The sequence below is a fragment of the Vicugna pacos genome, chromosome 12 (genome assembly GCF_048564905.1).
Source record: "Vicugna pacos chromosome 12, VicPac4, whole genome shotgun sequence".
Classification (NCBI taxonomy): Eukaryota; Metazoa; Chordata; class Mammalia; order Artiodactyla; family Camelidae; genus Vicugna; species Vicugna pacos.
The window spans coordinates 19,923,011-19,950,937 of record NC_132998.1 but is presented as its reverse complement, the minus strand read 5'-3'; the positions used below and the strand labels follow the sequence as shown (position 1 = coordinate 19,950,937).

The 27,927-nt window shown below is 38.1% G+C and overlaps 1 protein-coding gene and 1 non-coding gene across 2 annotated transcripts in view; both read right to left on the bottom strand.

The window, feature by feature from the left end:
* Positions 1 to 27,927, bottom strand: part of SLC2A13 (solute carrier family 2 member 13) — a 330,277-nt gene that overhangs the window by 67,682 nt on the left and 234,668 nt on the right. The window contains exons 5-6 of the mRNA XM_006203113.4: positions 19,914 to 20,077; positions 13,905 to 14,025 (exon numbers count right to left, since the gene is read on the bottom strand). Of these exons, the coding sequence (XP_006203175.4) occupies positions 13,905 to 14,025; positions 19,914 to 20,077 (285 nt within the window). The remainder of the gene's footprint in view (positions 1 to 13,904; positions 14,026 to 19,913; positions 20,078 to 27,927) is intronic.
* On the bottom strand, positions 16,268 to 16,340 carry TRNAT-AGU (transfer RNA threonine (anticodon AGU)). The gene has a single exon. It is a non-coding gene; the product is annotated as a tRNA-Thr (tRNA).

Genomic DNA, 27,927 nt, shown 5'->3' with positions numbered 1-27,927 from the left:
ATCACATGAAGAACACTGTACTAAACAGTTACATGTTCTTATTTAATCCTTCCACTGGCTTTATGAGAGAGCATTTATTTTCTTCTTTTCTAGACAAGAAATCTGAGGTTTAGAGAAATTAAGTTATCATAGCTAAAATGGCAGAGCTGGGATTCAGACCTAAGTGTATTGAGTCCAAATGCCCAGATTTTAATGTTTATTTTAGAGGAGCTAATTCAACCAGGCAGCTTTGCCCCTATGTTTTTCTCCTTCTGGCCTGTTTCACACTCATGTCTCCTACAGACATCCTGAGCCTTCTTCATGGACTTGTGAAGAATACTTGTATGGGTACAGCAAAAAGATGGAGCCTGGAGCCCTGATGACAGGTCTAACATATTGGCTCCAAACTCCTTCCCTTTGAATTTATTTACGTGAGCAAGAAAGAGACTTCCTCCTTCTTTAAGCCAGTTACTTGGTGTTCTTCTGTTACCACAGCCCAGCTCAGTTCCTCACTGATAGAAGAATATTTATTCAAAGGCTTAAAACATATTCTTGCTCATTTCTAAATATGTTCTGAAATTTCAGCTTCCACCCAAGTGCCAACATCTCTCTGAAGATGTGAGACTTGAGTATGGGTTCAAAATATAAATAAAAGCCAGTCTAAGATACTGCCAACTCCTGACGAGGAGCTATATACAGCTCGTGCTTTGTTTTCGTAACAGTTGGCACAACTCTTGTTAAATGGTCAGTAATGCAGGTGAAATGAAAGAATAAAAAGTTGGGGGAAAAAATCCCTAACGGTGTCTCTGTGTACCTATGATTGAAGATTCATCATTCTGCATCTCCCCAAGGATGCAGTCAGTGTCTAGGGGTGAATGGGGCACTTGCCAAGCATGCTGCATCCTTCAAGTTCCTTGGACACCACGAAAGGTGATGGGAAATTCTCAAAGAGTTAATGCCGCACCCCATTAACCTCACTCACCCCAAAATGGTTGAGCCTCCCTGACTGGGCACTGCCTCTCATTTGTAAGATTTGGGCTCGGCAGTGATGATGCCAGTGAGTGCTCCAGCTCGACAAGGTTACTGTGCTTTGCGATTCTGTTTTTTGAGATGCTCGTGACTGCATCCATCTTATTACCTCAGCACCTCTCTGACTGAGGCAGTAAACTGTTCCTTTGTGACTCCTCCTTATCAAGGGTAACAGAGCAATTAAGCTTCTTTTTTTAGGGCTACAATTTCGGTTGCTCCAATTTCTCTCTGATGGAATAATAACCAAGTGTGTCTCTCTTAGAGTTTCACAGATTTGTGTTTATTTGAGTTTCATTTATGTGTAAATTTCTTACCTTTTATTCTTGTGTATGTTCAGTTTGTTGCCTTTATCTTTCAATACTTTCATCTGCAAAGATCTTGTAGATTCTAAGTTACTTTTAGAATTCTGTGGCCATTTTTTTTCCTGGTTATATTTCAAAATTCTGTTTTTTGTTATTTTTTAAAAATTCTCTCAGAGGGGTATTGTTTCTTCTATTTTTTTTTAATTGAGGTATAGTCAGTTTACAATGTTGTGTCAATTTCTGGTGTACAGCACAACTTTTTTTTTGTTTTTTTGAGTAAAGGTAGATTTATTTAGAGGGATGCATACTGCATAGAGTATAAGGCAAAAGAAGGCCAGGAAAGAGGTGTGGGAATTGGGTGCTCAGGTTAAAGTAAAAGTAGGTACACACTCCACCGACAGAGTGCGGGCCGTCTCCAAAGAGGAGGGAGCGAGAAAGGGCCCAGCAGAACTATTTTTGTTATTAATAATTTTCTTTTAGTCTTCAGTTAAAAATCTTTATAGATTCTTGTGTCTTTCCACATATTCCTTGATAACTCAATTCAGATTAAGTTGATCAGAACAAAACAGGCAAGTGCAAGAATCCAATCAAATGGAAATGAAACATTACCAGTGTGTTACCAGGCTCGAGGAGCAGTTTACAGGGCACTGCAGGGGATTTGTTTGAAAACCGTCAATTAGCTGAGGTAAGGCATGAGACCGTCAGAAAAATCTCTTATTGAATTTCAAATCAGTTTATGCAATTACTGCAGTCACAGAGGAAAGAAAATCCAGTCAACACCAGAGTCATGTACACATCGGACTCTGTACTTGGCTTAATCAGTAAACAAATACATCACGTAAGTAATGATGTCAGCTGCTAAGTCTATAAGGAAGGAAGCACAGACGGAAAAACGCAAGAAAAAAAGGAAACGTAATTTCTGCTTTCAAGTTACACATTTCCACTTGGGAAGACAAGCCACAAAAACCTGGGCCGTTAAGCAACCTTGACACTAACTTGTAACCGCATTACAAGTCATTTCCGTCACCAAGACCCGGCAAGAGCCCATCCCCCACTGTGCGCCTCAATTTAGACGCCAAGGTTTGTTCTGCCGCCCCCACTCTGCTTCCAGGGCGATCTCTGTGAAACGCAAATCTGATAATGCTGTTCTTCATAGCTTCCCATAATTCTTTTTGAAATGAGAGCGTCTCAAATCCCTATTACCCCTACACACGACTTCTCATCATTTAAATTCCCAACAGCCTCTTCGGGTTGACTCCTGCCCATTTCCTACCACTGTTTAGAGTTTACCACATGTTTCCTGAATGCAATTCTAGGCAGCATCTCATTTCTGAAAGTCTGCCTGAAACTCCACATCTGAAAGCCTTAGAAGGACATACCCTGGGAACGAGGGGCACTGGACCAGCGTCCTCCCTCCAGGACTGTGCTCTGCCACCACAGGGATGGGGAAGATGGTTGGAAAGCCCCCTGCTCTTTGAACTTCTGAACCAGCCTGTGACAGACACCTGGAGGAGGGGGTTTAAAGGCCGGTAGGGGGTGAGGGAGTGGAGGAGACTCTGTCCTCCCTGGACAACAGGGCAGAGACCACCATGTGGGTGAGGCCATTTCTGGTGAAGCTCACCACATGCCCACCTGTCTACTGGAGACAGGAGATGGGAGGGTGACTTGGCCAGGTTGTAGGAATGGATGCTCAGGGGGACGCTGACCATGGCTGGCAAGCAAGCCCCCTCTGCTTGGCGAGGGGAGAAAGGGAGAGGGTCGGAAGACGGTTGTAGATCCTCAGAGTTGGAATTCTGCTAAGGCTGGCCTTAGCACTGTTACCAACCCTCAGGACCCCTTCCTTCCATGGCTTAGCCTTTTCTCCTACTGCCACTGTCCCCGAGCCAGAGATGAAAATGACTGTTCCTCAGAACACCTCCAAGAAGTTATGCACACAGTTCAACAAAAATATGGATTCTGTTGGAGTCAAGCACCTGAAACTAGAGAATAGCCAGCACTTGTACTTTCTGGAAAATATTAAGCTTCCTCCCGTTAATGCACACACGCTATCCCCTCTGTCTCGAAGGCTGCCTTCCTCTGCTTATTCCATTCAACTCCAACCGGTTCCTCACTGCCCAGCTTAGCGAAGACTTCCGTAATAAGGAGTGATTACTTTAAAACATAATTAGATGAATGGCTCTTTATAATACTGAGTTCCTCTTCTGCACAGATATATTTTCTTTAACAATCTAGATATTAAGTAAAAAAAGTAGTAGAACAGATATTAAAAAAAAAAGTACAACACACTAACCCCTCTCATAATTCTTCTGCAGTTGAACTGAGCACAGCACTGTCAGTTTATATAAGAATGGAGGACCACTTTGGTACACACATTTGCAAGACAAAAAGCAGTAATATTAATTTAGCCTGTTTAGATTTCTGAAGTTTATTCTTATGATTTATAGCAAGCCAACATGCATGCACTTACGTAATATGAAAGATGGAATTATAGCTAACAAAGAATTCTGTGTCAACATTAGTTCCTGCTACCTGCCAAGAATTTATATTCATTTATTTGTGGTTTTTATCCACAGTACAGTACATAATTGTATAGCATATATGAATAATGTTAATATATATTCTTGCTGAATTTGATTACATAGGCCAAGAGCTCTTATTTTTTTTAGGGGTAAATTACTATTTTAATTTCAAAGGTTTATAATTTTACACTAAAGTTCTGTGAAGATATCTAATTGACATAGTCACATAATCTCACAATGATAAAAAAAAATCAGGAAAAGCTAAATATTTTTAGGCCCCACAAAGTTAAACGTTTATATAAACATTAATCAATTTAAATAAAATAATGATTTCCTTTGCTTTCAAAATGGATGAATTAGAAAATTCTATTAAGTTCTCTCAATGAACAGCTTTTATTCCTGATTTGATAAGACTAATCAGCATGGAATATTATAATATAAAGATAAAAATCAAACAAAGGAAAAGAAAATAAAAAGCTTAAAAAATTAAATTCTGACTCTCATCTGGGCTGCTGGCAATGACTTCACAACACATAATTACAAAAATGAATGGTTCATTTTTTAACCTCTGAGGAGGTCAGAGGCTTTATTATCTGTCTGCAAGTTGGTTGTAATGTACATTATTTCAAAAAATTTTGTTCTATGTTGAAATTACCATAGCATTGACATAATCATCCATGCCAAGGAGTGACAGGTTTCCCCCCAAACTGGTAACTATTCGTGCTAAATGCACATGGGGGAAAATGCCAGTTACTCTATATGTATCAAGTGAAAAGCAGGCAATTGTATAAAAGCATCATTCTTTTCCATAAACTGAGACTTCCCTGAGGATGGGAACAATGTCTTCCACATCTTTTAGACCCTGTCGTCTCAGAACAATGGAAAGTTGAAAGCTGTCATGGAATCTATTTGCAATTGCAGGCAGAGCGTGGTATAGAAAGGCCAACAAAACAGGGGTGTGTAGATTTGGGTAAGGTGAGAAGCTGAAGGTGGTTATCAATTATTTAACAGTGCTTGTTACAAAGTTTGTATAAAATAAGCAGCTCAGTAAATAATAATGTTTTCATCAGACATTCAGCCACATAGGTTAATGCTTTCAACGGAAATAACTTGATCTAGGTGAGAGAAATAAAAAGGAACAGTATTCTAGTTAAATTACTCTTTATGGGCATAAAGACCTTTTGACATCACCACACAGACTGTGTCATATCAACTCATCTTGAGTAAGTTAGACTAAAATTCACATGCACTGTCCAGAGTACAATAAATGGAACTTAAAATGCTACACAATTCCTGTGAGACTTCTGGGTCCAGAAATGATCGTCCTGTTTGATGTTTCAGTGCTGCTTTAGAGAAAAAAGGGGACTTGTCTGATGAGTGTGCCTCAAAGAAGATAACAGACTTACGGCTGACAAAGGCCACCTGCAAGCTTTTTTTTTTTTTTTTTTTGTACAAGACAATAAAAGGGTCAGATTATCCTGCCTACTTGAAGCAGGATATGCCCAAAGAATATGCCAAAAGAATGCTGTTCAGTTATAGGAACTGTGTCTTATGTCCACTGTGCTCTGTCTTTGGGGGTCCAGAACTAGACCTGCTTTCTGGAAAATCAAGAAATCTCACCCATCAGCAGAGGCTGTTGTTCAGTGTTATCTTGGAAAGAGAACAATGGTTACACTACAAACCGTCTTTATGACTGGTTTCTTGCTCAATGTCCTAAAACTTCTCACTTAACTTCTTTTCAAAAAGAATCAACAGGAAGCCTAGGAGAATGGAGTCATCTTCAATTTTTTGACAAGATCCCACGGCAGGGATGCATAAACCTAGTCCTTACACTTGGCAGCTGGGCAACATTTTACCTTCATAAATGATTCACCTAGAAGTCAGTAAGGGCTTTATTCAGGCCACTATGGCATGACATTTAATCAAGGTATCTCCTATTTTGCCAGGATCAGAGTTGCTGAGAAGGTTAAGTGATTGGAAGCAATTTTAAAGAAAACAGCTTTGTAATTTGTGTCTGTTTAGGAATCTGTGCATGAGCTCAGTGCCTCATCTCTGTTACCTACTAAGCCTTGGCTATTGGACATCTCTGGAAGAGCTTTAATGTTAGTTCATGTAAACGGCACATTTAAAGGGGACAGAACTTCATTTGGGTGCCTCTGGTTTTAACAATTTTCATTACGTGTTATTTGATTTTCAAGGCAGTGTTTTGTTAAATAAAAATCCAGTATTTAGATAACTGGCATTTATTTAAATACGTGAACTTGAAACTCTTCCCTTCACTTCTTGGGTAATTGATACTTAGAGTCTCTTTAGAATACTCAAGGAATTTGGGAAGGATTGACATAGTCAAAGAAAGGCCATGAATTGGACTAAAGTGTGTGTGTGGGTGTGTGTGTAGAGGGAACAAGGTGGGTCTGCAGCCCACCAGTGACACCACTCCAGGCAGGTTATATAAACTCTCTGAGCCTCATTTTCTTATATGTAAAATTAGATGACAGTTCTTCTTTTTAGGGAAGTTTAGAGCTAATATGAGATAATATTCAAAAAGAATGTGGAATGATGTCTGCGTACAGTAAGGAATTAAAAGAAACTTATTATTTTAAAATGAAAAGCATGCTTGGAATTATGGTCCAACTAGCCTCCGTGCTATATCACCTGGGGTCACTTAAACACCCACCCCGAATACCCATAAAATTGAACTGCCCAAACACCCGTGCCCTAATTCTTTCCATTTAACATTAAACCAGTTCTTCTCAAATCACATCTCCACAGATAGCTTTGTCCTTACGCTCACCATCACGTAACAACTTCACAGACTCTTGTCATGTCTGTCTGGGGCCACTAGGATTTCCTCTGTCCTTCCAACATGCAGAAAACTCTTTATCAAGCTCTCACTTGATCAAGTTACTCCCCTGCCTGACGCTGTTAATGGTTCCCCTTACCATCCATCCTGACCTAGCATATAAGGCCATCAAGTGATCAGGACCCCTTTCTCCAACGGTATCAAACTCCATAATTTCCCGAATTGCAAATCTGTTTTACGTGTCTCTGCCTTTGCACAGGTTGCTCTCATGCCCTGGGTGGCTTCTCCACTTCCACTGGCCTGAGATGCTCCCACTCACCCTTAAAGAATCAGACAAGATCACTCCTGTGTGAGGGCTTCTTAACATAGAGTCTGTAAACTCCGGCGAGAAAAAAATTGCATCTCTATTTCATTAACCTTTTGCTAAAATTTAGCATGTCCTTTAATTATAAAATGAGGTGACAAACTACTGACAACAGTAGAAATCACATACATTTCTATAACCTAATACAGTAATTGCAGAAATTTCGAAATGCCATTTACATTCGCCATGGTTTTGAAACTACAGTATTAGCCTGCACTAGATCTGTTTTTTCATATGTTAATAAAGAAGTGCATGCATTGCTTTATAATAAGTTTATTTAAAAATAATTTGGCAACCATATTGCAATATAATTGATTTCCTTTGTATGCCTGAAGAATGTATTTTATGCAGTTAAAAGCATTACTGTAACAGACCGAGAATAATGTTACGGTTAAGAGCCCCCATGTGTGAAGCCTTCAGTGACGGCCCCAGGAGAGGGGACACATGCCCGGGCAGGCTCTGTTACATCTTTCAGGCTTTATCACACTGCTTTGCAATTATTTATGGTAACTTTCTTTTTCCACGCTCCATGTGGAGAAAGGTTTCTTTTTTTTTCTTTAATCTTAACATCCCCTGACCTCCTACAGCTCTCAAAAAAGTTGATTAAATGAATAAACTTACCACAAATGTGTATAAACATTTTCCTAAAATGCTGTATTCTTTGATTTGCTAAACTGTATAGAATCATAGGAAACTCAATTGCTGACTGTCTGCTTCTAAAACCAGCTTGTTTAGGGGACATGATTTCATTTTTCTAGTCTTCTAATTTATTCCATCCACATATAACCCAGATGGTATAGTCCAAGAGGCACATGTCATACTATCTAGTTTGGTTATTGACTTACTAATATTGGGACAACATTCTCTTGTTCCTACAACCATGTAACGATCTAAAAAATTCATTGGAGCATTACCTGAACAACATAGGACCTGCTGTGTGCCAGGAGATCCTCACGCCTACACTGCTCTTTCTGCTAAAATGCCTGCAAGGGGTACCACTAACCACGCTGCTGCCATGACTAGCAGCAAAAACGAAACACTTGGAAGAAACCAAAGATTCGGAAGCTTCCTAAATCATCCACTCTTTCATACAACAAAGTGTTGCCAAAATTTCTAGCACATACATCTAAGCTCCATAATAAAAATTATACTAAAAACTTCCTTTAGTCAGTATCATCTACCTTCTGTCAAAACCATCCATCCACCCATCCATTCACTCACCCAACCACCCAGCCAACCAAAATAACAATTTCCAAAGTTTCTTTCACTGAAGAGATTCTTTTAACCAGGTTGCTATACTTTATTTAAACAAACAAACAAACAATAAAAATGTTGGTCCCTAGCAATATGCATTTTTCAGCCTCAGACAGGGAAAGCAGAGTAGGGGCTTTGCAATATGCTTTTACAACATGATGGAAAATACTTCCACTCAACAAACCAGAATGTTTAAATGTTAATACCTAAACTGTTTTCATCATTTGTTCAATACCATGATTTACAAGAAGGTGATCTTTGATTTATTTAAACTTAATTGGAGGACAGCTAGGTTTTTCAGAAATCTTACCTAGTTGGAATTTGATACAACATTGTAAAATGATTATAAATCAATAAAAAATGTTAAAAAAAACCCAAAAAAACCCCAACCCCCCCCCCCAAACCCAAAAACAAACAAACAAACAAAAAAGAAATCTTACCTAACACTTACGGAAAGTTTTCTTTATGCTGAGGAAACATACCAGTGGCTATGATTACAGCCATTGCTGTCACAGTACTAGATGATGTGCCCCTTTTGTTTATACAGGACAACACAGGGGTGATGGTCTACAGTGGCTTGACTTGAATTGTGAACAAAGTTCCAGGTTGATTTTATTTATTCACCGCAGTGACCAGAGCCCCAGAATGAGAATATAGGTCCTTACGAGCTATCAGAGATCCACGTTTTCCCCTTTACTTTTTTTGTGTTACTTCTGACGTAAGTTCAGAAGAGCTTTTGTCAAAAGTCTTCTGAGTTCAAGAGAGAGTAAAGATGGCATTTCACGTCAGAGCATACCTGACAGCAAACACCAAGTACTGCTCTTGCATGGCTGCGGTGTTCACCTGGAGAGCGAGGGAAAGGGCCTCCAATTTATATCCTTGAGATTGTGTTCCCAGAAGTGGGCTCCAGGGAGGCTTCGGATCCCTGGATTCCTCTCACCTGAGTATGGTCCTCACCATGCGGAAAGCATTTGTTCCTGTGTGTCATCCATCCAAACACCCAGCCGTGTCACTCCCCGCCAGAATCTCTCTTGCGTCTCCCTCCCCTTCCACCATCAAGGCTGCACGAGTCCTCGCCTAGGCTCCCGATTTCTTATAGTTGATCTCCCTTCACCACCCTTTGTCCTTCTCTAACCAACTCTTCTCATTCTGCACCCAGAGTGATCGTTTAAAAACCCAATCTGATTCCGTCATTCTTATCTGATCACCTTTTCAAGGCTTCTCAGTAGTCTATGATGATGTGTAAAATTCTCACGGTTTGTGAGGTCCCAGCACGGTCTGTCCCTGGCCTGCCATCCACTCTACCTTTGTGTCATTCTCTTGCTTGCTTGCTTGCTATAACGCAGCCTCACTGGTAAGTTCCTTGAGGAAGCTATACTCCTTGCTTAGGGCTTCTACACATAATGTTCCCTCTTCTTGGAATTCTTTCTCCTCGCTCTTTGCAAACCTAGAGACTTCTCTTTCGTCTTTCAGGATCCCCAGTAAGGAACTTCTTGACCATGGAAAACAAACAAAGTGTGTTTCTTCTAGCCGCATTAGCCTTCTTTTAATCCCTTGCACTTGTCAACTTCCTTACTGCTGTGCAGGGTCTTTGCACCTGCTGTTTCTTCTGCCTGGCAATGTTCTTCGCCCTCTTTTAGAGTTCATTTCAAATGTTCTAGCCTTAGGGTAGCCTTCTTCAAAAGATGAGGAAGACTTCTATCCATCGTCCCAATCTCATTTCCTATTACAGGTTTTATTAATTATAACATAATATATAATTATAATATTTATTGAATGTGCTGAGCACTGATTTAGGTGCTTTCCATATATTAATCCACACTCACTATGATCCTATGAGTAGGTGCTCCAAATATTTTTTAAAATGAATGCACGCATGTAATTACTTAACAAATATTTTTAAACAGAATAAGATTATAGTGAGATCTTAAAGAGTTTTTAGCACACCATGACTCTAATGAAAATGACAGCACTGAAATAAGAATGAATGACAGCTAGAGAAGTTTTGAATGACACAGTTTTTGAAAATCTTTGCATACTAATCGGAGTGGGAAAAATCAGAGCAATGACATAGATGTTACGTTAAACAAATAAACTTTTAAAGGTAATTCTCTATTTCTTCATCTGGGTGCTGATTTTTTATTATGTAAACTATGAATACATACTTTTCAAACTTTTAAATCTATAGTATATTTTAAAATAAAAATTCTAAGAATAGAATTGGAAAAAAAATGAATGCATGTATGAAAAAATAGAGATGTGATAAAAACCTTAGGGCAAGAGTATCTTGCAGTTCTAAGCTGTATACTTTACAAAATACCTGTCTACTTTGAAGGGTTTTACAACAGAGACTTAAATACACTGCGATCATACTTATAAATAATAAAGTGCCAAAGATTTGAGGGAAATGTTACCCAGGAAAGGTTTGAATCCTCAAAGCTTGGATAGCTCTCATAAGACAACATGTTCAATCCGTAATTTGAGAGTGTGGAGCTGAAGGACATATTAGAGGGATGTATGTGTATTCGTATACAAATATGTGATTCAGATGGTACCCACGCTATAGTTATTTCTCCTACCCTCAGCTGGTACCTGTCACAGGTTTTACTCAGGTAGCTGCATATTTCCTATAGTAAATTGCATTCACTTTTATCTTTGCACACAGTTTTTGCTGCAAGAAAGCAGATCTGAGAGATGTTCTTTAAGGCGTTTGGTTCACAAAATCTAACTAGGCCTTGGAATAAAATATCACCAATTAAAAAGCTAAAATGTTGTAAAGAGAGTACACTCTTATTAGAAATTATTTGGGGTAGTCAGTCTCTTGGGTCCAAAGTCATTAGGGAGCCCCAACCCACAATTTTTTGGGTTCTAACCTATCTGGTGCCTGCTACGCAATCAATATTTATTGAATTAAGTAAGGAAGAGCCATTGTTCTTGAACCATTCACTTTCTTAAATCTACTCTAGTCAGAATGCACTACCTGCTCATCACTGTAGTCCACAGGTTTCCCCAGGTGCACATACTGGGTCAAGGGGCTTAGGCATTTAAATTTTACTAGGCAAAAGTATATTAATTTCCAAAATGGAGAAAAATTTACATTCTGACCAATAGCAGACAGTGCTCCTATGACAGATATTAAACCAACTCGCCCTTTAAATGTTTTATTTCCTTAATTTTCCTATCTGAATCATTCCGTGAGGAAAGCATGCCACCTGTTTCTACAGCATGCGTATTACTCCTCCTAAGGCAATACAAACATGACTATTTCATGTTTATCTTTAAAAAATTATTTTTTTCCTTTTTTATTGAGATGTAATTGACATAGAACACTGCACAAGCTTAAGGTGGACAGCCTAATGATGTGACTTACACAGGTCATGAAATGATTATTACAGAAAGTTTACTAAACAGCCATCATCTCCTATAGATACAGATGAAAGACATTTAAAAAAATCTTTTTCTTGTGATAAGAATTCTGAGGATTTACTCTCAACAACTTTCATACATGGTCTATATTGTATGTTTCATATTTATCTCAAAGGAAGGGGAAATTATATAGGAAGTTTCAACAACAACACCACAATCAATAAAGGGGACTGCAGACACGCTGTATACAATCACTCAGACTATAAATACATGCTGTCAAATTCCCACAAAGCCTCATACGTTATTCTGAAAGGAGTGACAATCAATAATTGTTTTGCATACTCACCGACTCTCAGAGGACATCTGGCTCTGTTTTCAAAAATTGCTGCCCGTTTTTGTGATAAGAATAAAATTAGGTTGTACCACTTCTCCTACTTCACTACAATTTTATGTTGAAATATTAGACACCTACCTATTATCTAGCTACCTAGATGATAACTTAGAAGGATCAGGGAGATTAATAGACTGATGACCATAAATTACTGTGCAACGAGCTATACCATGGCAATAAGTATTTTAATTTAAACTTTAAAAGTCGACATCAGAAAAGCTATTTCATTAAGTAAATTGCTTAAAACTTAGCCATTCCTTTCTTGCATCAGAATTCCTAAACTTTTTTTTCATATTCTCTGGCTGACTTTCTCCCTCTGCCATTAGTTGACCTGACAGTGTATCAGTCTTATTCTGAATCTACATCGTTGCATCTAAATTAGATATCAGATCTAGACAGTATTCCATGTTGCTCAAACAACAGTCATTTTTAAAATAATTTGTTAGATATAACTGTGTTAGAAATTTTACTTAAAATATCCATCAAGGTGGGGTAGGGTACAGCTCAGTGGTAGAGTCCATGCTTAGCACGCACACGGTCAATCCCTAGTACCTCCATTAAAATAAATAAATAGAGAAACCTAAGTACCTTCCCCCCTCCCAAAAAACATCCATCAAGAAAAACAAAAGTAGAGCATGTAGAATTCTAGCAATAGTTTATCATCTTTCCAGCAGTTGAGATGGGATGTCCAAAGACAGTAAAGATCACTGCATCCAGAAATAGTCTACACTAAGGTTAACTTCCTTTGAGATAACTTTAAATCTTCTTTACAACATAAAGAATATTTTTTAAAAAACAGTAAAGCAATAAATATATAAACATATTAAGAAAAGAAAGGAGGAGCTATTCATTTCCAAAGGGGATGTCACAATCTGCAACCAGAAAAGCATAATAATATATCTTCCTCACTGTTGTAATGAGAAGGCACCACAAATTCTGTTCAATAAGAAGCTCCAAGGGATTCCGACTGGAATTTAGTGTATCGATGCAGTGTTTTAATTTCACACAGGAGTACCTGACTCAACAAATCACTTACCCATTGATTTGAGACAATGCCTGCTTAGTTGAGGCTGAAGGATATCATTTTTTGTTTTTTAAGCTGTACTATCCACATTTTAAAGCAGTTGCTAGCCTTTCCAGTCACTAAAATGAAGTAAAAAAAAAATTCTGAAACTCTGTATTAATCGATCTGTTCAGTCATTTAACCTTTAATTCATTTGTGCATTCTTCAGCCCACCTGTCAGCCCATTTTCCAAGCTTCCATGTCTCCATCTCCCTGGCTGTCACATAGGGCGTACACTGTTAAATTTCACGAGTTCTTAAACCTGCAGCTGGCCGTTAAAACACTCTTTTGTATCACCTCTTTCCAATTTTGAATACTCTGAAAGAACACTGGCAGTGAGAGCAAACTTTCTTTTCTGTCTAAATGAATGCAGGGGTGCCTGTGGACCACAGTGAAGGTTACCTGTTAGAACACCCAGATGATAATCAACTGCATCAGTCAGGTAAGAATGGAAAAGTTCAATGACCGATTGAAGTTCATTATTTCACCTAGAATGTCGATGTCACTAAGTCATATGTGATCTAAGATAGTTTTACAGTGTGCCTGCTTAGCTTCTGTATTCATCTATCCCTTCAATTTCCAGAGACATGACACCAAAATTGTGTCTAAGCATTCACTTTTCCTTAAGCATGTCTTTGCATATGGTGTGGTTTGTATATGCTATTTCTCTTCCTGGCAGTCCCTCCTTGACACCTCTCCCATTTTCTTCCCTTCCACCATCCATCTGGACACCTAGAAATCTTTCTACTCATCTCTGCTGTTTTAGGAAAGTTATAAGCAAACAAAGACGTTACCAGAGTTAGGTTAAGGAAGGGGACCATTATGAAATCTCACCTGTATCTTGTGCAAGTAGTGTTCTGACCTGGAGGAGCTACTGGCTTTAAAGTGATGGGTGGAGAAACCTGGGCTGATAGCAGAAATCCCAAAGCAAGAATAATGAGTGCTATGGTGGTACCTTAAAAAAAAAAAAAGTTTCACATCAGAGCAGAGTTGACAACATTCTTCCAAAGCAAACTGGGTTTGGCAAGACATATGTTTGAAAAAATACTTTGATCTATCTACACTGATTTAAAAAATGCTATCTATCTATCTATCTATCCATTCATACATACACACATTGTCACAAAAATTCATTAGTGCATTCACTGTGAGACATGTCAAGAGTGAAATTCAAATCTAATAAATCAAACACATTTGCTAGCCAAACATATTGGTAATAATTTTTTAAACAAAAACTATCTTGGATGGCTGACTGTCTCGAAGTCAATTAATGTAACCGACACTATTGAATACCTAACACGTCAGGAAGTCCAAAAGGCAACAGATTTACACCAAGTGTTCCTTTCATTATAAAGAAAATTGTTCTAATGGTCTTTGATTATCTAAGACCCAAATAAGTAAACTAAAAAAAGGAACAGACTGAATATTTCAAAACCCGTTGAAAAAGCATTTTCTATGAAAGAGGAGTCGCATTTGTTGAAGACTTTAAGATGCCAGAAACGATATAACACATGTATTCATTTGTTTTTCCTGTTGGCACTTGGAAGCGGGATATTTGTCTTTGATTTTACGATATTGAATATGAAATACTGAAACAGGAAATACGCCAAATTTCTGACTATTGTTTCAGCCATTGTGAAGATAAACAAAGAGGGTAATGGGAAGAAAGTAGAAAAAAATATCGCTGCATTTATTTGTACAATTAACTTGAATGAGGCAGTATGCTTGAAATACAGGGTTTAAGGAGGTCATTTATGTAGCAGTAAAGTTATGTAGCAGTAAACTGGAAAGTAATTTATCAAAAATATTATTTTTAAAATGGGTAAAGGGACAGCAGCTTTGGGAAGCTCTGTGGACGTGCAACGGGATTATATAATAGTTGAGGTGTTTGTGGTTAAGATATAGGGGATGTCAAGTTAAGCACTGTGGTTAAGTCCTAGCTCTGCTGTTTCTTGACTCAGTGATCTTAGGCAAAGCACACGACCTGCCAGCAATTCAGTCTTGTCTGCTGTAAATGGGCCTTAGAGAATATGCTGACTTTGCAGAATCGCAGTGAATTTTAAATATCATAACATACTTGAAAGACTTCATCATGCTAAAAATGTTAGCTATTGGACTATAATTATCCTTAGAAGCAGCAACAGCATACTTTCAAAAACTGTGGAAAAAAAGATGAAGGAAGGGAGGATTGAAGAAAAGATCAGAAGAAAAGATACGACACTGAGATAAAAAGCCACGAATCTAAAATCACAGTTCATTTTCCCCTTGTCGGCTTTAAATTCAAACCAGAACTAGAAATAGTTTGAGGCATTACTTTTCTCAAAAGACTTGAATTGGGAAACAAAAAAGAAATCTCTCTCTTAGAAGGAGAGAAAATACATTAGGTCCATTAATTAAAATCATCCCCCTTTCCTCAAAAGAAGCAAAACAAACCACCTGAGTTTTACTGTTAATCTGTCTATCAAAGAAGCTGGGTTCGTGAGTATTTTCCCAAATTACCTCCATAGCATGTTGCCATAGGACAGGTAAGATTTCCTTCAACCAGGAAGATGTGAGACTTTAGAATGTTAAGGAAAGATGGTACTTTTCTTTCATAACGCTACTTAAGTAACTTGTCTCCACGATAAACAATACTCTAAGACGGTCTCCCTAAACACATATGGTCAGTTCTACTGCCTGGCATAGAGCAGATCTCATGTTCCCACGGATCTCTGTAACACTGGCTGTTGTTCTGAAGAATGCTCAACTAGGGTCATGGGGTCAGTATGGGAGAAATATACTAGATTAGAGTTCTTCAGTGTGGACAGCGAATCTCTTCCATCCATCTCTAAAGAGTCCAACTAACCTGCAAAATTCGGGGAACAGGCCATTTTGGATACACACAATCCCTACATAGTTGAAGGTTTACTCTTCTTTATTTCCATCCATTGTGGATGGAAATCTTTTGGAAGTCAGTGTTATACCTCCACTTCCTTTACTCCATATGGCAGTGTTTCTTGATCCTCACTTCCTATTGGAATAGCAAATGTTTGGAACTTACCTCAGCCTCCAGTAAACGGGGATCAGATAATACAACTCCACAGGTGACTGTGATGCCCAGACAGGGGAAACCCTTATGAGACGGTAAACTCCTTAAGGGAAAGAAGTGGTATCTTCTTTTTTTTTTAAGTTAAAAAAATTTTTTTTTTTTTTAAAAATGGAGGTACTGGGAATTGAACCCAGGACCTCATGCATACTAAGCATGTGCTCTACCACTGAGCTATACCCACCCCCCAAGAAGTGGTAAATTTAAATGACTTTATTTATGGAATAAATTTTAAAATGATCACCTAGTCCTTTCTTATACTCATATATCTTTAAGGCTTAAAACTACTTCAAATACCTCCTTTCATTTAACAAATTACAGATGCTTTATTAGTCTCTTGTTAGTATTCAGAGATGCTATAGTTATTGTCAGTTATTCATCACTGCAACCTAGATTTGAGGCTAATACAGGATGGCCTTGGATGAAAGGCTCTTCTCCACTGTACTGGGCAGTTGGGCCCATTCTTTATATTTTAAGAGAAGAGTCCCTTTTAACCAAGTATACTATTACATTTTGGAATTCTGATATCATTTTCCTAATAAAAATGTTCTCCAGAGGAGATAAAATGTGTTGGATAAACAGCATTTCTCAAAAATATCTGATGTAATAAGTTACCTTAGCTGCCTGGTACAAGGCTTGGATTATTAGTAAATACTCAGAAAAAAATAACTTCCACTCCCGCTAACAGAGCACACTTCTTGCGCTTAAGTATCACTTGGGGAAACTGTTTAAAGTGCACGTGCTCAGACCTCATCTTCAGAGATTCTAATTTAGTAGATCTGGGGTAGGGCCCAAGAACTCACAATTTAAAATAAGTACCCCTGGTAATTCTGATGAAGACGGTCTGTGAGTGATGTTTTTAGAAATATTCCATTACCAAAATATCTGGCAGAAAATAACAGTGTTTCTGGCTTTCTGATTTATAAGCAATAAAGCTACATAGATATAAACCTTCCTCTATTAAAAGAATCAAGAGGTTGTCATTAAATTTGTAATACTTACAAGAACGATCAGTTCTCTTAGCAAGCTTTGAAAATACTAAAAGTCAGAACACCACAAAATGTCCTACATTTAAAATTATTCATGGACTATATATATATTTCTTTGTATAAAGAGTTTCTTTGTTCAGGTCTAGCTAAATAGAATCTATTTATAGTAATTTTTAAAGAATGAGCACCTATTTGAAAAATTATCTTGATATAAGTTTTTTCAACCAATATAATAAAATAAATCATAATAAAAACACAAAATAGGGAATAAAACTGAATCAAAGTTTAAAAAATTCTAGGCTAATTTAAGAAATTTTAAAAAGACCAGTGTTCTAACATTTAGCACTAGTAAGGTTATCAAATATATTATGATTTATTTTATATTAGATGAAAAATAATGAAAAAAATCATTAAAATAATTTTTTGAATAGGTGCTCATTCTTTAAAAAAAATTTTGGGTGCTCATTTAAAAAAATTGCTACAAATAAACTATATTTAGCTAGACCTGGACAAAGAAACTCTTTATACAAAGAAATATAAAACACATATTCCATGAATAATTTCAAATGTGGGACATTTTGTGGTGTTCTGACTTTTAATATTTTCAGAGCTTGCTTAGAGAACTGGTCTTTCTTGTAAATATTTCAGATTTAATGACAACCTCTTGATTCTGCAGGAAAGAAAAGTGTCTCCGGGTTGCTCATAAGAGCAGTCCCTGGAATGTCCCGGTCCTCCTCCACAAGCCTTAATACTTCCTCTTAACAGTCAGGGATGGGCTCTGAAAGTCCTTGGGGCAGAGGGCCTACAAGGAGTGAAATGTGGCATCAACAAGAAGAGTTCAGGAAAGGCTCTGAATTCTGATGCAAGTTGACTTTCCACTGTGGTTAAAACAACCAAGAATCACTTTTTGACAGTAACAGCACTGTGATAGCAAAATGCTTTGGGCCTTTCACTGCCTGTGACAGGCAGTGTTTGAAATGTTACACATGGATAAACGTCCCCAGTCCTCATTAGAACTCTGGGAAGTAGAGACTATAATTAATCCCTATTTACAGATAAGAAAATGGAACTTTGTTCAGTGTCACAGTTCAGACCCAAGTGGTCTGGCTTCATATTTATAATGCCTCAAAATCAGGGAACACAACAAATGAAGGGGCAGAAGCTGCTAGAAAAAGTTTTCCCCTGATCGCAAAATCAGCATTTTTTTCCTCCAGATCTCAAAAGCCAAGTTCCAAATTTAAGACCTGAAGTTCTATTTAAAAACTAGACCTCTTGACATAGCAGTACACTAAGGCCCTGTCGAAAAGAAAAAGTGTCCATTTAAGAAATTTTGAAGCAGCTATTACCTCTTCTTAGAGCTGACCTGAACCTCAGTAAGTCAGAAAATCCAACCTGCAACCCACTGTGGGAATTTGTTTTTAGTACATTGCTGCCTGATGGTCACCTGTCCTTTTAAGAGTTTACTATTCTAATGAGGCAGCTTAACTCAGTGTTGGATCATGCTAATTACTAGGAACAGCTTTTTTATATGAAGTAAAAATTTATACCCTCTACCATCTGCTAGAATGAGATATCTATGAGGTGTCTCTTTACCTTTCTTCCCCCTCCAGGCTAAGCACTTCTAGTTCCTTGAACAGGTTTATAAATGTGCGGTTTGTAACCCTCACCTGTCCTTGACCTGTCCTCGCTTACCCTCTCGCTCCTCTTTACACCTTGGCTGTCACGGTTACCTTTGGCTTTTAATCAGACACTCTTTGCTCGCCTTCCCCTCAGGGCTGATACTGCGATTTAACTCACATTACTGAACTCACGGGCTTTCCACTGCTTAGGACAGAACGGTGGGAGCAGCCCGCTCTTCCTTCTGGAGTTCAGGGCGGGAGAGGGTATGTGTTCTTAATAACTGAGTATGAAACGCCGAACTACCTTCTCAACAAAATCTGGGACACGTGCCTTGAAGCAGTTCTGTGAGATCAAATGTTTTAGGTATAATCTGGTTAAAATAGAATTTAGTTAATGCTGGCCTGGAAACTGCACATTTTAATGGAAAAAATATATTCTAACTCTAAATAAACTTACAAAGAAGCTATTAGAGGACAGCTAATTGATAAGTGGGAATCTGCCTGTCTGTTTGCAAAAGACTAGATAATTACATGATGTGATCATGTGAAGACAATGGCAGAGATGGGTCTCATTTGAAACAGCCCTTGCTTACAGAGAAATAATAAATGAAATGGGCAGAGTTTAAAGACAAAAGACGCTTGAAAGTAGAAAGGGTTTTGTCATAGTTAGCACAGAAAACATATTTAGCCAGTCAGAATTTACTCTACAGTTTAGGCCTAGTTCAAACACAAAACGAGTTTGTCCTTGCTTTGTGAAGAAATTAGATGATTTTAATATTCTGCTGTTCAAAAAGCTTTGAAAAATTGCTCCAAATTTACTTCCACATTATTCCAAACTTAAAACTTCTGTTAAAAAGTGTTTATGAATACCAAATTTTCTTTTTCACTTTTGTACCTTTGAGCAAAACTCAGTAACAGCAAAATGCTGCCCTCAGTAAATTCAGATTGTTGTTAGAATTCTAATTTCTAGTTACATATCATAAGTTCTTTAAAAAAAAGAAACTTTAAAAAAAACTTTTTAAAGAGGAACTCTATGTATTATTTGGCTAAGAAAACTGTATCAAAAGTGGTATTGGAATTATATTTTGAAAGGTTGACCAGTCATCATCAGAGAAAAGTTTATAACTGAATTCTTTACCCAGACACCTACCTGCTAAACTACCAAAGGTAAGCTTTCTGCGGCCCACTTTCTCAACAAGCCACACACCCACGAGTGTGAAAAGGAAATTCGTGAAGGCTGTAACCGAAGCCAGCCATATTGCAAGTCTGTCATCTTCAACACCAGACATCTGCAGAATGGTTGCACTGTAGTACCTGAGGGGGGAAGAATAAAACAATTGTTGCTGTAAGTTATACAAGGAAATAGTTGTCCATATAGAAAAATACCTACCCGAAGTAAAAAAAGACCATGAATCACTGTAGTAATAACATCAAGTTAACAGGAGACTTCATGCAAACGATTTAGGGGATCACACATATAAGAGACTGTGTTCAGATAAATTCATTTTGAGCTTTATATGGTTAAGAAAAGATACTCAAGCAAGTGAATAAAGGGCTGAAGGCTGTAAGTTAACACACTTAGGAACAGTGACAGCTGGTGTTTCACTAAAACTATGAAGGATAAACTCCAAGCCCACGGAATGAATTAGAGTCATCATACACTGTGACTTTAGGTACTTAATAGAATAAAGAGACTTGCTGAATATTTTTGGACAATGTGATACAATGGAAAAAATCTGGTACAAGTAGAGAATTTCTTCAAAGACACAAGGAGTAAGTATGTTAATTTATCTGGCAAACTGTAAGACGATGAGAAACTGATATGATGTACAAAAGGGTGGCTTTGTGGTTCCTAGAAAGGTGTGCTCCTTGGTAAAAGTCTCCAGCACAACCTGCATGATTAGGTTCTATAGATTCATTTGGTTCTAAATTAATATACTGGAGACTGGCTCAGAAAAACCATAATGCCGACTTGTTGATGCACAATGGGAAATATGTCTGCTACATTTAAGGATGACAGGTTTCTCACAGGACGCTTCTTTCCTAGTGAAATATCAGTAGATGTATCAGAAGATTAAAGTGGCCCTTAAAACAAAGGAAGTGAAATACTCCTGGTAAATGACCTATGCAATGTGACAGAATTCAAATCCTGAAGACACATTCTGGACCATGGCTTTGCCGAGCATTCTTAGCCATTTTAAAACAAGTGAGCTTCACCCAAATCCGACAGCAGGCATCTTAGCAATGTGTTCAATCAAGCTGGATATGTCCATAGTTACAATCTACAGCATCTGAATACTTATCAACTTCTTCAACATATTTCAAAAATAAAATCTCTTTTAAATACATCTAAGTCTCACTGATTCATCAATGGCCTCTGTCTACTATTTTTGAAATTGATGATGCTCTTATGCAAAATATTAACATCAACATGGACTCATTCATCTTAATAAAAAGTGTTTTCCCTTTTTAAAACAGTAAACCAAACATAAATGACTATGCAGCTTGAAAGATGTATTTTACTGATCACACTAACAGTTATGCCAACCACTTTAAGATTCTGAATTCTGACAGCTGTTGTCAAAAGAGAAACTCCCAGTGGAAGCTCTCCCATCATCACGGCCATTGTAAACATTCTGCAGTGACTGTATAAACTGATTATTAAAATTATGAAAACAATTCAGTCCATATGAATAGTGATCGACAGTTTCCAAGTGCTTGTGTACACCTTAACTCATTATCATAAAGACCTGTGCAGTAAGGTCAAACCTGTATGTAACCACTGAGAAAGTGACAATAAAGGCAGAAAGTAGAAATGCTGAGAGAAAATTCAAATATTTAAAGCCAAAAGAATTTGATCCTTGCTGTGCTATTCTATTACATTTCAGAATCTTCTCAAGGTTTTAAGAATAAAAAGATGTATTGCACAAAATAACTCTTTCAAATAGAGTCATAAAAAACTAAACAAAGCAGAAATTACAGACAGCCCTCCCTCTGTATTTGCGGATGCAGGACCCACAGACACGGAGGGCTGACTGTGCTTTGCCACCTTGCATAAGTGACTTGAGCATCCGCTGGTTTGGGTACCCGCGAGGGGTCCTGGAACCAGTCTCCCGTGGATACCGAGGGACAACTGTATTCTGATGTTTTCATTTCTGGCACAATAAAATCATGAAAATATTTTAATGAAAATGTTTCTCAGGTATACAGAGGAATTTCCTTCATGACGTTTAAGTTATAGAGGCAGAATATAACCAAAGAGTGGCCTGGGAATCAAAACCCTGCATTCTAATGGCAGCTGTGCAGTACGTTGGGCAGATCAGGTACATAATCATTGTACACTCAATATTTCTGCATGAGTACCTACTACATAAGCGATGTGAGTCAGTAGGATTCCACAAGGATGTTATCAGACCCAGTTATTGCCTTCAGAAAGCTCACCATTTAGTATAAGAGGATGAAATGGAAAGAAATAATTTTAAAACAGTAAGGTATGCAAATCACAATGTGGCATGAAGGGCAGGCCAAAGAATTTTATCTGCTGTGCAAAGTTCTTTGATTTTTTTCCAAGGAATTAAATGTTTGAGTTGAGTCTTGAAGAATTCATAGGGGTTTGCCAACAGGTATGAGGGTCTGGGAGGCCACTGGTGGTAAAGGAAATGCCACATACGAAGGAGAAAAGTACACAACACTACACTGGGCTCACAGAACAGAAGCGCGTTACCTTGGCTGAACACAGCAAGGTACGTAGGAAAGAGAAGGATGCTATGAGGCTGCAGCCGAAGCCTTTCTGTAGACGGGCCTTGAGTGCCAACCTCCATGTCTGGGTTTTATTCCGCAGGCAATGGAAGACCGTGAAGTGGACATTAAAGAGAAATAACATGCTTAAGTTTGTTCTATGAAAGGATCACCCTAGTGGTAGCCGAGTAGGCAGATGGGACGCAGACTTAAACAAGAGTATGCTGTTTCGAAGCATATTTCAGGTCATTACACTGGCAACAGGCCCCTGTAGGTTTTCTGGCTTAATGGGAAACAGTGAGAGCAGGGGCTGGAATTCGATGATGCTCTAACATCTCCCTGTCAGCAGGCGCTGAAATTCCCACCCACACTCAGTCTTTTTCTGGATGGAGTTTCCTTTCTCAAACATCGGTAAATGATTAGTTTTTATTCCTGCCATAACAGATGACCACAAGCTGAGTGCCTTACAGCAACATAAATTTATTTTCTAACAGGGCTATAGGTCAGAATCAGACACAGGTTTCACTGGGTCGTCAAAAAAATCAAAGGTGTTAGCTGGGCCTTTCTTTCTGGAGGCTCGAGAGGAAATAGGTTTCTTTGCTTTTCTCGGCTTCTAAGTCTCCCACATGCCCTGGACTCGGGGGAGCCCCTTCCTCAGTCTTCAAAGCAAAGATGGGTCCAAGCCCCTCTCTGGTCCCTTCACACTAATGTCCTTGTCTGCTTCCTCTGCATTTAAGGACCTTTGTGATTGCATCAGGCCAACCCAGATAACCAGGATAATCTCCTTATTTTAAGGTAAATTGATTAGTTAGATTTAATTCAATCCGCGACCTTAATTTCCCTTTGCCATGTAATGTAACATACTCCCAGGTTGTTGGCGACATGCGACATGTTGTTCTTGGGGGTGGGTGGGTTATTATACCACATAAAGGTGCTGATAAGCAATAAAATCGGCAAAAGGCCAACAGGTAGAATGAGAAGGTGAGGAATGAACACAAGGATATTCACTTAAAGGCTAATCAGTTCCAGAAAAATTCAGACAATAAATCTCTTTCATGGGGCTCTTTCAAGGGCAGGGCGTGACATATCTAGGTCAGAATAATTCATGAGCCTTGTCTTTAAAAGTCAGGTCATGGAGTGGTGAAAAGACGCATTTAATTTACATTTTAAAATGTGTGATTTCCAAAGCGTTCTAAGTGAAGCTGTTGGCTAACCATTTACGTAATGGGCGACCACTGTGTTTAGCATCTTGCAAGCCTTTATGTAGCAGTTTAGGACTGCATGAGACATGAGAGTGTTTTCTTCACCAAAGAACACGATGAACAACTGAAGAAGGCTTTCTTTTCTTTTTAGACTCAAAGTAGGGATGCCTTCTCTTTTCAACATCATTTTATATCATCTATCAGACAAACTATCATCTTCTTCAAAGATTCCCCGGGGCAACCTCTGGTTATCTCCCACGTATCATCCCCCCCCCCCCCCCCCCGAGTGGAGATGAAAGGCCTGAGGGCAGTGTGTTCTCACAGAAGACCAGCTTCACAAGTCTCTGCAGATGTCTAAGAACCGAAACAGCCAGACTGTACGTGCCATCCCCGTCTCGGAGATAATGTGAGACACAGCTTCCAGCCCTGAAGTTTATATCTGAGTAAAACAAAATAGCTCTAAAAAGCATGTAGGCTCTGGGAATGGCAGTCTAGCCTAATGATGACTTTTGGCTAGCAAAGAAGGAATAAACATGAGTACTGGCTATGCCTGGCCAAATTCATATCTGCTGTTCCTATCTGAACAAAGCATTTTGCAGAAGTTTCTGAAAGTTATTTTTCCCAGCTGCTTGAAGACACAACCTGACTTTTTCACTATTGCTAGTATAACAGAGTTAACTTAACAGCAAGAAGTAGGTACCCAGTAAGGGTTTGTGAAATTTATTGAACTTAATCTACCACTAACTTTCAAAAAGGAATTAAGAATATCTGAAATTTAAAAAAATAACAAGATAGAATTGCTAAAACACGAACAGAACACTGAGAAGACAGAGTCGGAGAGGTAGAGGAGGAAGATATGAAAACTTTGGATACACAATCACGACAAGAAAGCTCTCAAATTTCTGGCAGCCAAGGCAAAATAGTAAATGATAGTTTAAATCTGAAAAAAAAAATCAGTTCATAATGAAGACAAACTTTTTCTGGCATGAAACTATAAAGTCTTTAATTTCACGATAAAAGAGATATGAAATATACTCTTTCTGACACTGACAGCCAGTCTAAATAGGACAAATTAATAGATGAAATGTAGTCATAATTATTCTAATTCAAGTGGCACAAAGGTGACATATTCTAGCAGTGTTGTGGATAGCTTCCAAAGACAAACCTGGTCAACATTCTCCCAGGTCATGTTTGTACTTGGGATAAAGATCAAGTTCAATGAGAAGACTGGAACTCATGGAGCAGAACTGAAGGACTATAAACCCTGAAAGATTCCCATTATCTAAGTTATGTTGTTTGGCTTTTGTAGTTCCTAGTATTATAACTACATTTACTTGTATCATTTGCCAGAGTACACTGACTGCAGATTCAAAATATCATTCTAGCAGAAGATGTTCTTTTACCTAAAAAAAAAAAAAAATTCTCCTACTGGGATGGTGTTTATATAGTCAAAAACATGGATAACTATTCAAACTACATCAAAAGCTTTAAGAGAAAAATGTTTCACCCAAATACAAAAACCTGAAATTATAATTTAAAAATAATTAAAAATTTCAAATCTATTTTATGTATTTTGTATATTGAGAAATTCTCTTTGTATATTATTAGATGCAAGCCGTAAAGCCAAAAATAAAAGTTAGAAAAGTAGAAATTAGGATTTCATGTATATCATACATGTGTTTTGAACTAACATACTAGTTTATTGTATCACAATATTCTTAAATCAAGTAATAATCCAAAAATCATAGTAATCCTCAGAAAGCATAATTATTAGTCATATTTAACATATTAGAGGATGACTTTCATAATTTAAATGATTTTATTAATCTTTTGAGAAGAACAAAGAAAAAATGTGCCAAAGGAAGTTAAAAGGGATTTCTAGAGACCCACAGTGCATCCAGTGTGACCCACAATCCATCTCAGAGACCAGTCCCTTCACCCTGGCTTAATAACTCTGCGAGCCTAAACAGAACTAACATATCTCACCCACTTCAATCACATCAATGACTTTCCTCTATGCATCACTAAGAACAATGATAGAAGCTCTCTAATGTGACTTCCAATTCATCAATTTATCATATTAACCTATTAATTCTTTCTATAAAATATATGGCCACAGGACATTGAACATTTGGGACTTCATTCAGGCTTGCATCTCCCGTTTGTTGAATTGGATCTGTATCAGATCAGGTGTGTTTATTCCCATACCTGATTAGGCCTGTCATGGTAAGTGTGTAATTTAATCAAATAATACCTAAATGAATAGAATATAAGATGCTGTAATATAAGATGCAGTTATATGAAAAACAAAACTATATGCTTTGAAAAGAACCAATTAAGGTAAATTATTTTTTCAAAATTTTGTGGGCAACACAACCATAAAACAACTGGGGATAAAATATAAAAGTGTAAAAAGATTCTGCCCTTAGGATTCTTCTCAACTGTCTTTCAGTTCTTTTCAAAAGAAACTAAACCGGGAATTCACAGATGACAATATTGAGTGTGGTTTAACGCAAGACAAACAACCTGGAAGTTCAAGCAGTGGGTGTTATGAATTATTGTACACCTAAAAAAGCCGATGAAGGTATATATGCATCATTTCTTCATGACTGTCTTTTCCAGTTAACCAAACAAGTGCTGATCTTAATCATGCCACTTCAGAAGGCTTTTTCCTTTCCTCATCATGTCTCACATCCCTGCTTATTTCAGCAATAATCAGGAGCCCACGGCTTTCAGGTCATCTGTTCCCACCTGGTTATTTACTTCCATATGAACCTACAGATTCAGTAACCAGTCTTCCTCTTGTCCCAGCCCTCCCACAATCTATCCCTGGGCCCTGTCGACTAAGCCCGGACACGAGGGCACCGTGGCCTTCTTACAGCCTGGATGTAGAGTTCAAACTGTTTTTCTCCCACATTCTATAAACTCAGAGGAGGCCTGAGGAAGAGGGTAGGATGACGAAGGGAAAGAAATGAACTAGACCATCCTCTAACCCTTTTTCAGTTGTTGGCCCTACCTTCTGGTCAGTTATCACACAAGGGCAGTTTCAGTACCTGCCTCACAATTTCTTCTCCCTTCTTGTCTCTGTGTCATGATTCCTGGTAAGAGTAGCACCAACATGGACCACCCATAAAACACCTGAGTCTCTTAATTACTCCCCTTAATCCTTCAAGCATCCTCGTCTCTGGCCAGCGTCACCTGCCCTCACAGCCCGCTCACCTGAATTCCTCCACTCACAATTCTGCACTCTCATGGACACTTGAATCCACACACTCTGCCTCTCTGTTCGCTCCCTTCCCATAACAGCACTTACTGCCTTAAGTAGTTCAGATTTCCCAAACCAGTGGTTCTCAGGTATCGATGTGCTATAGAATCACCTGGAAGGCCTGATAAAACACAGATTGTTGGGCCCTACTCTGAATTTCTGATTCAGTAAGTCCAAGATTAAGAATCTGCATTTCCAACAAGTTTCCAGGTGATGTTGATGCTGCTTTGAAAACTCACTACCCCAAACCATTATAATCATCTTCTTTTCATCATTCTCAAATTCCTTGGCCTGCTCCCCTCTTGTCATATTCATGCCATAAATTCTAACTCCGCTTACTTATATTCAGTTATTCTTCTACTCAGCAATTAGACCTAGAGGTTGAAAGGTTCCAGAGAGAAACACATAATTTGATTTCACTTGAAATTCCCTAAGATGCAAACTCTACGACTCTCAAAAGGATGGTTTCATAGCATCTCCCTTCTTTCCACTGTTCTAAACACAGCCCCAGGAGAAATCTTGCATAACATTCACTGCAAAAGTGTGAACAAGCAGAGAGGAGCTACCTCATCTCACCACCACCAAGTCTACCAGCCTTCCCGATCAATTCTACATGAACTCATGGAAAATCAACCAGCCGTCAAATATTTCTCTTCTAGATTCCTTCTTCAATACTTGCCGTTGGAATTATTAATCTTTTCATTTGCTTTTTCTCAGCAATTTATCTGTACCTCTCTTAAAATACATATCATTTTCTTTCTGGTATTAATGTTACTTAAATACACATTCTGCTTCCTCTACTAGACTATAAAGTCCTAAAAGAATAGTCTATGAGTGATTCACCTTTGCAACCACCAGAGCAGACTTCTACTTTTTCGACACTTGGTAAAAGCCTATTTAAATAAATGAAGAGATGAAATAGACTTTTACCTGTTTTGTGTGTGTGTGTGTGTGTGTGT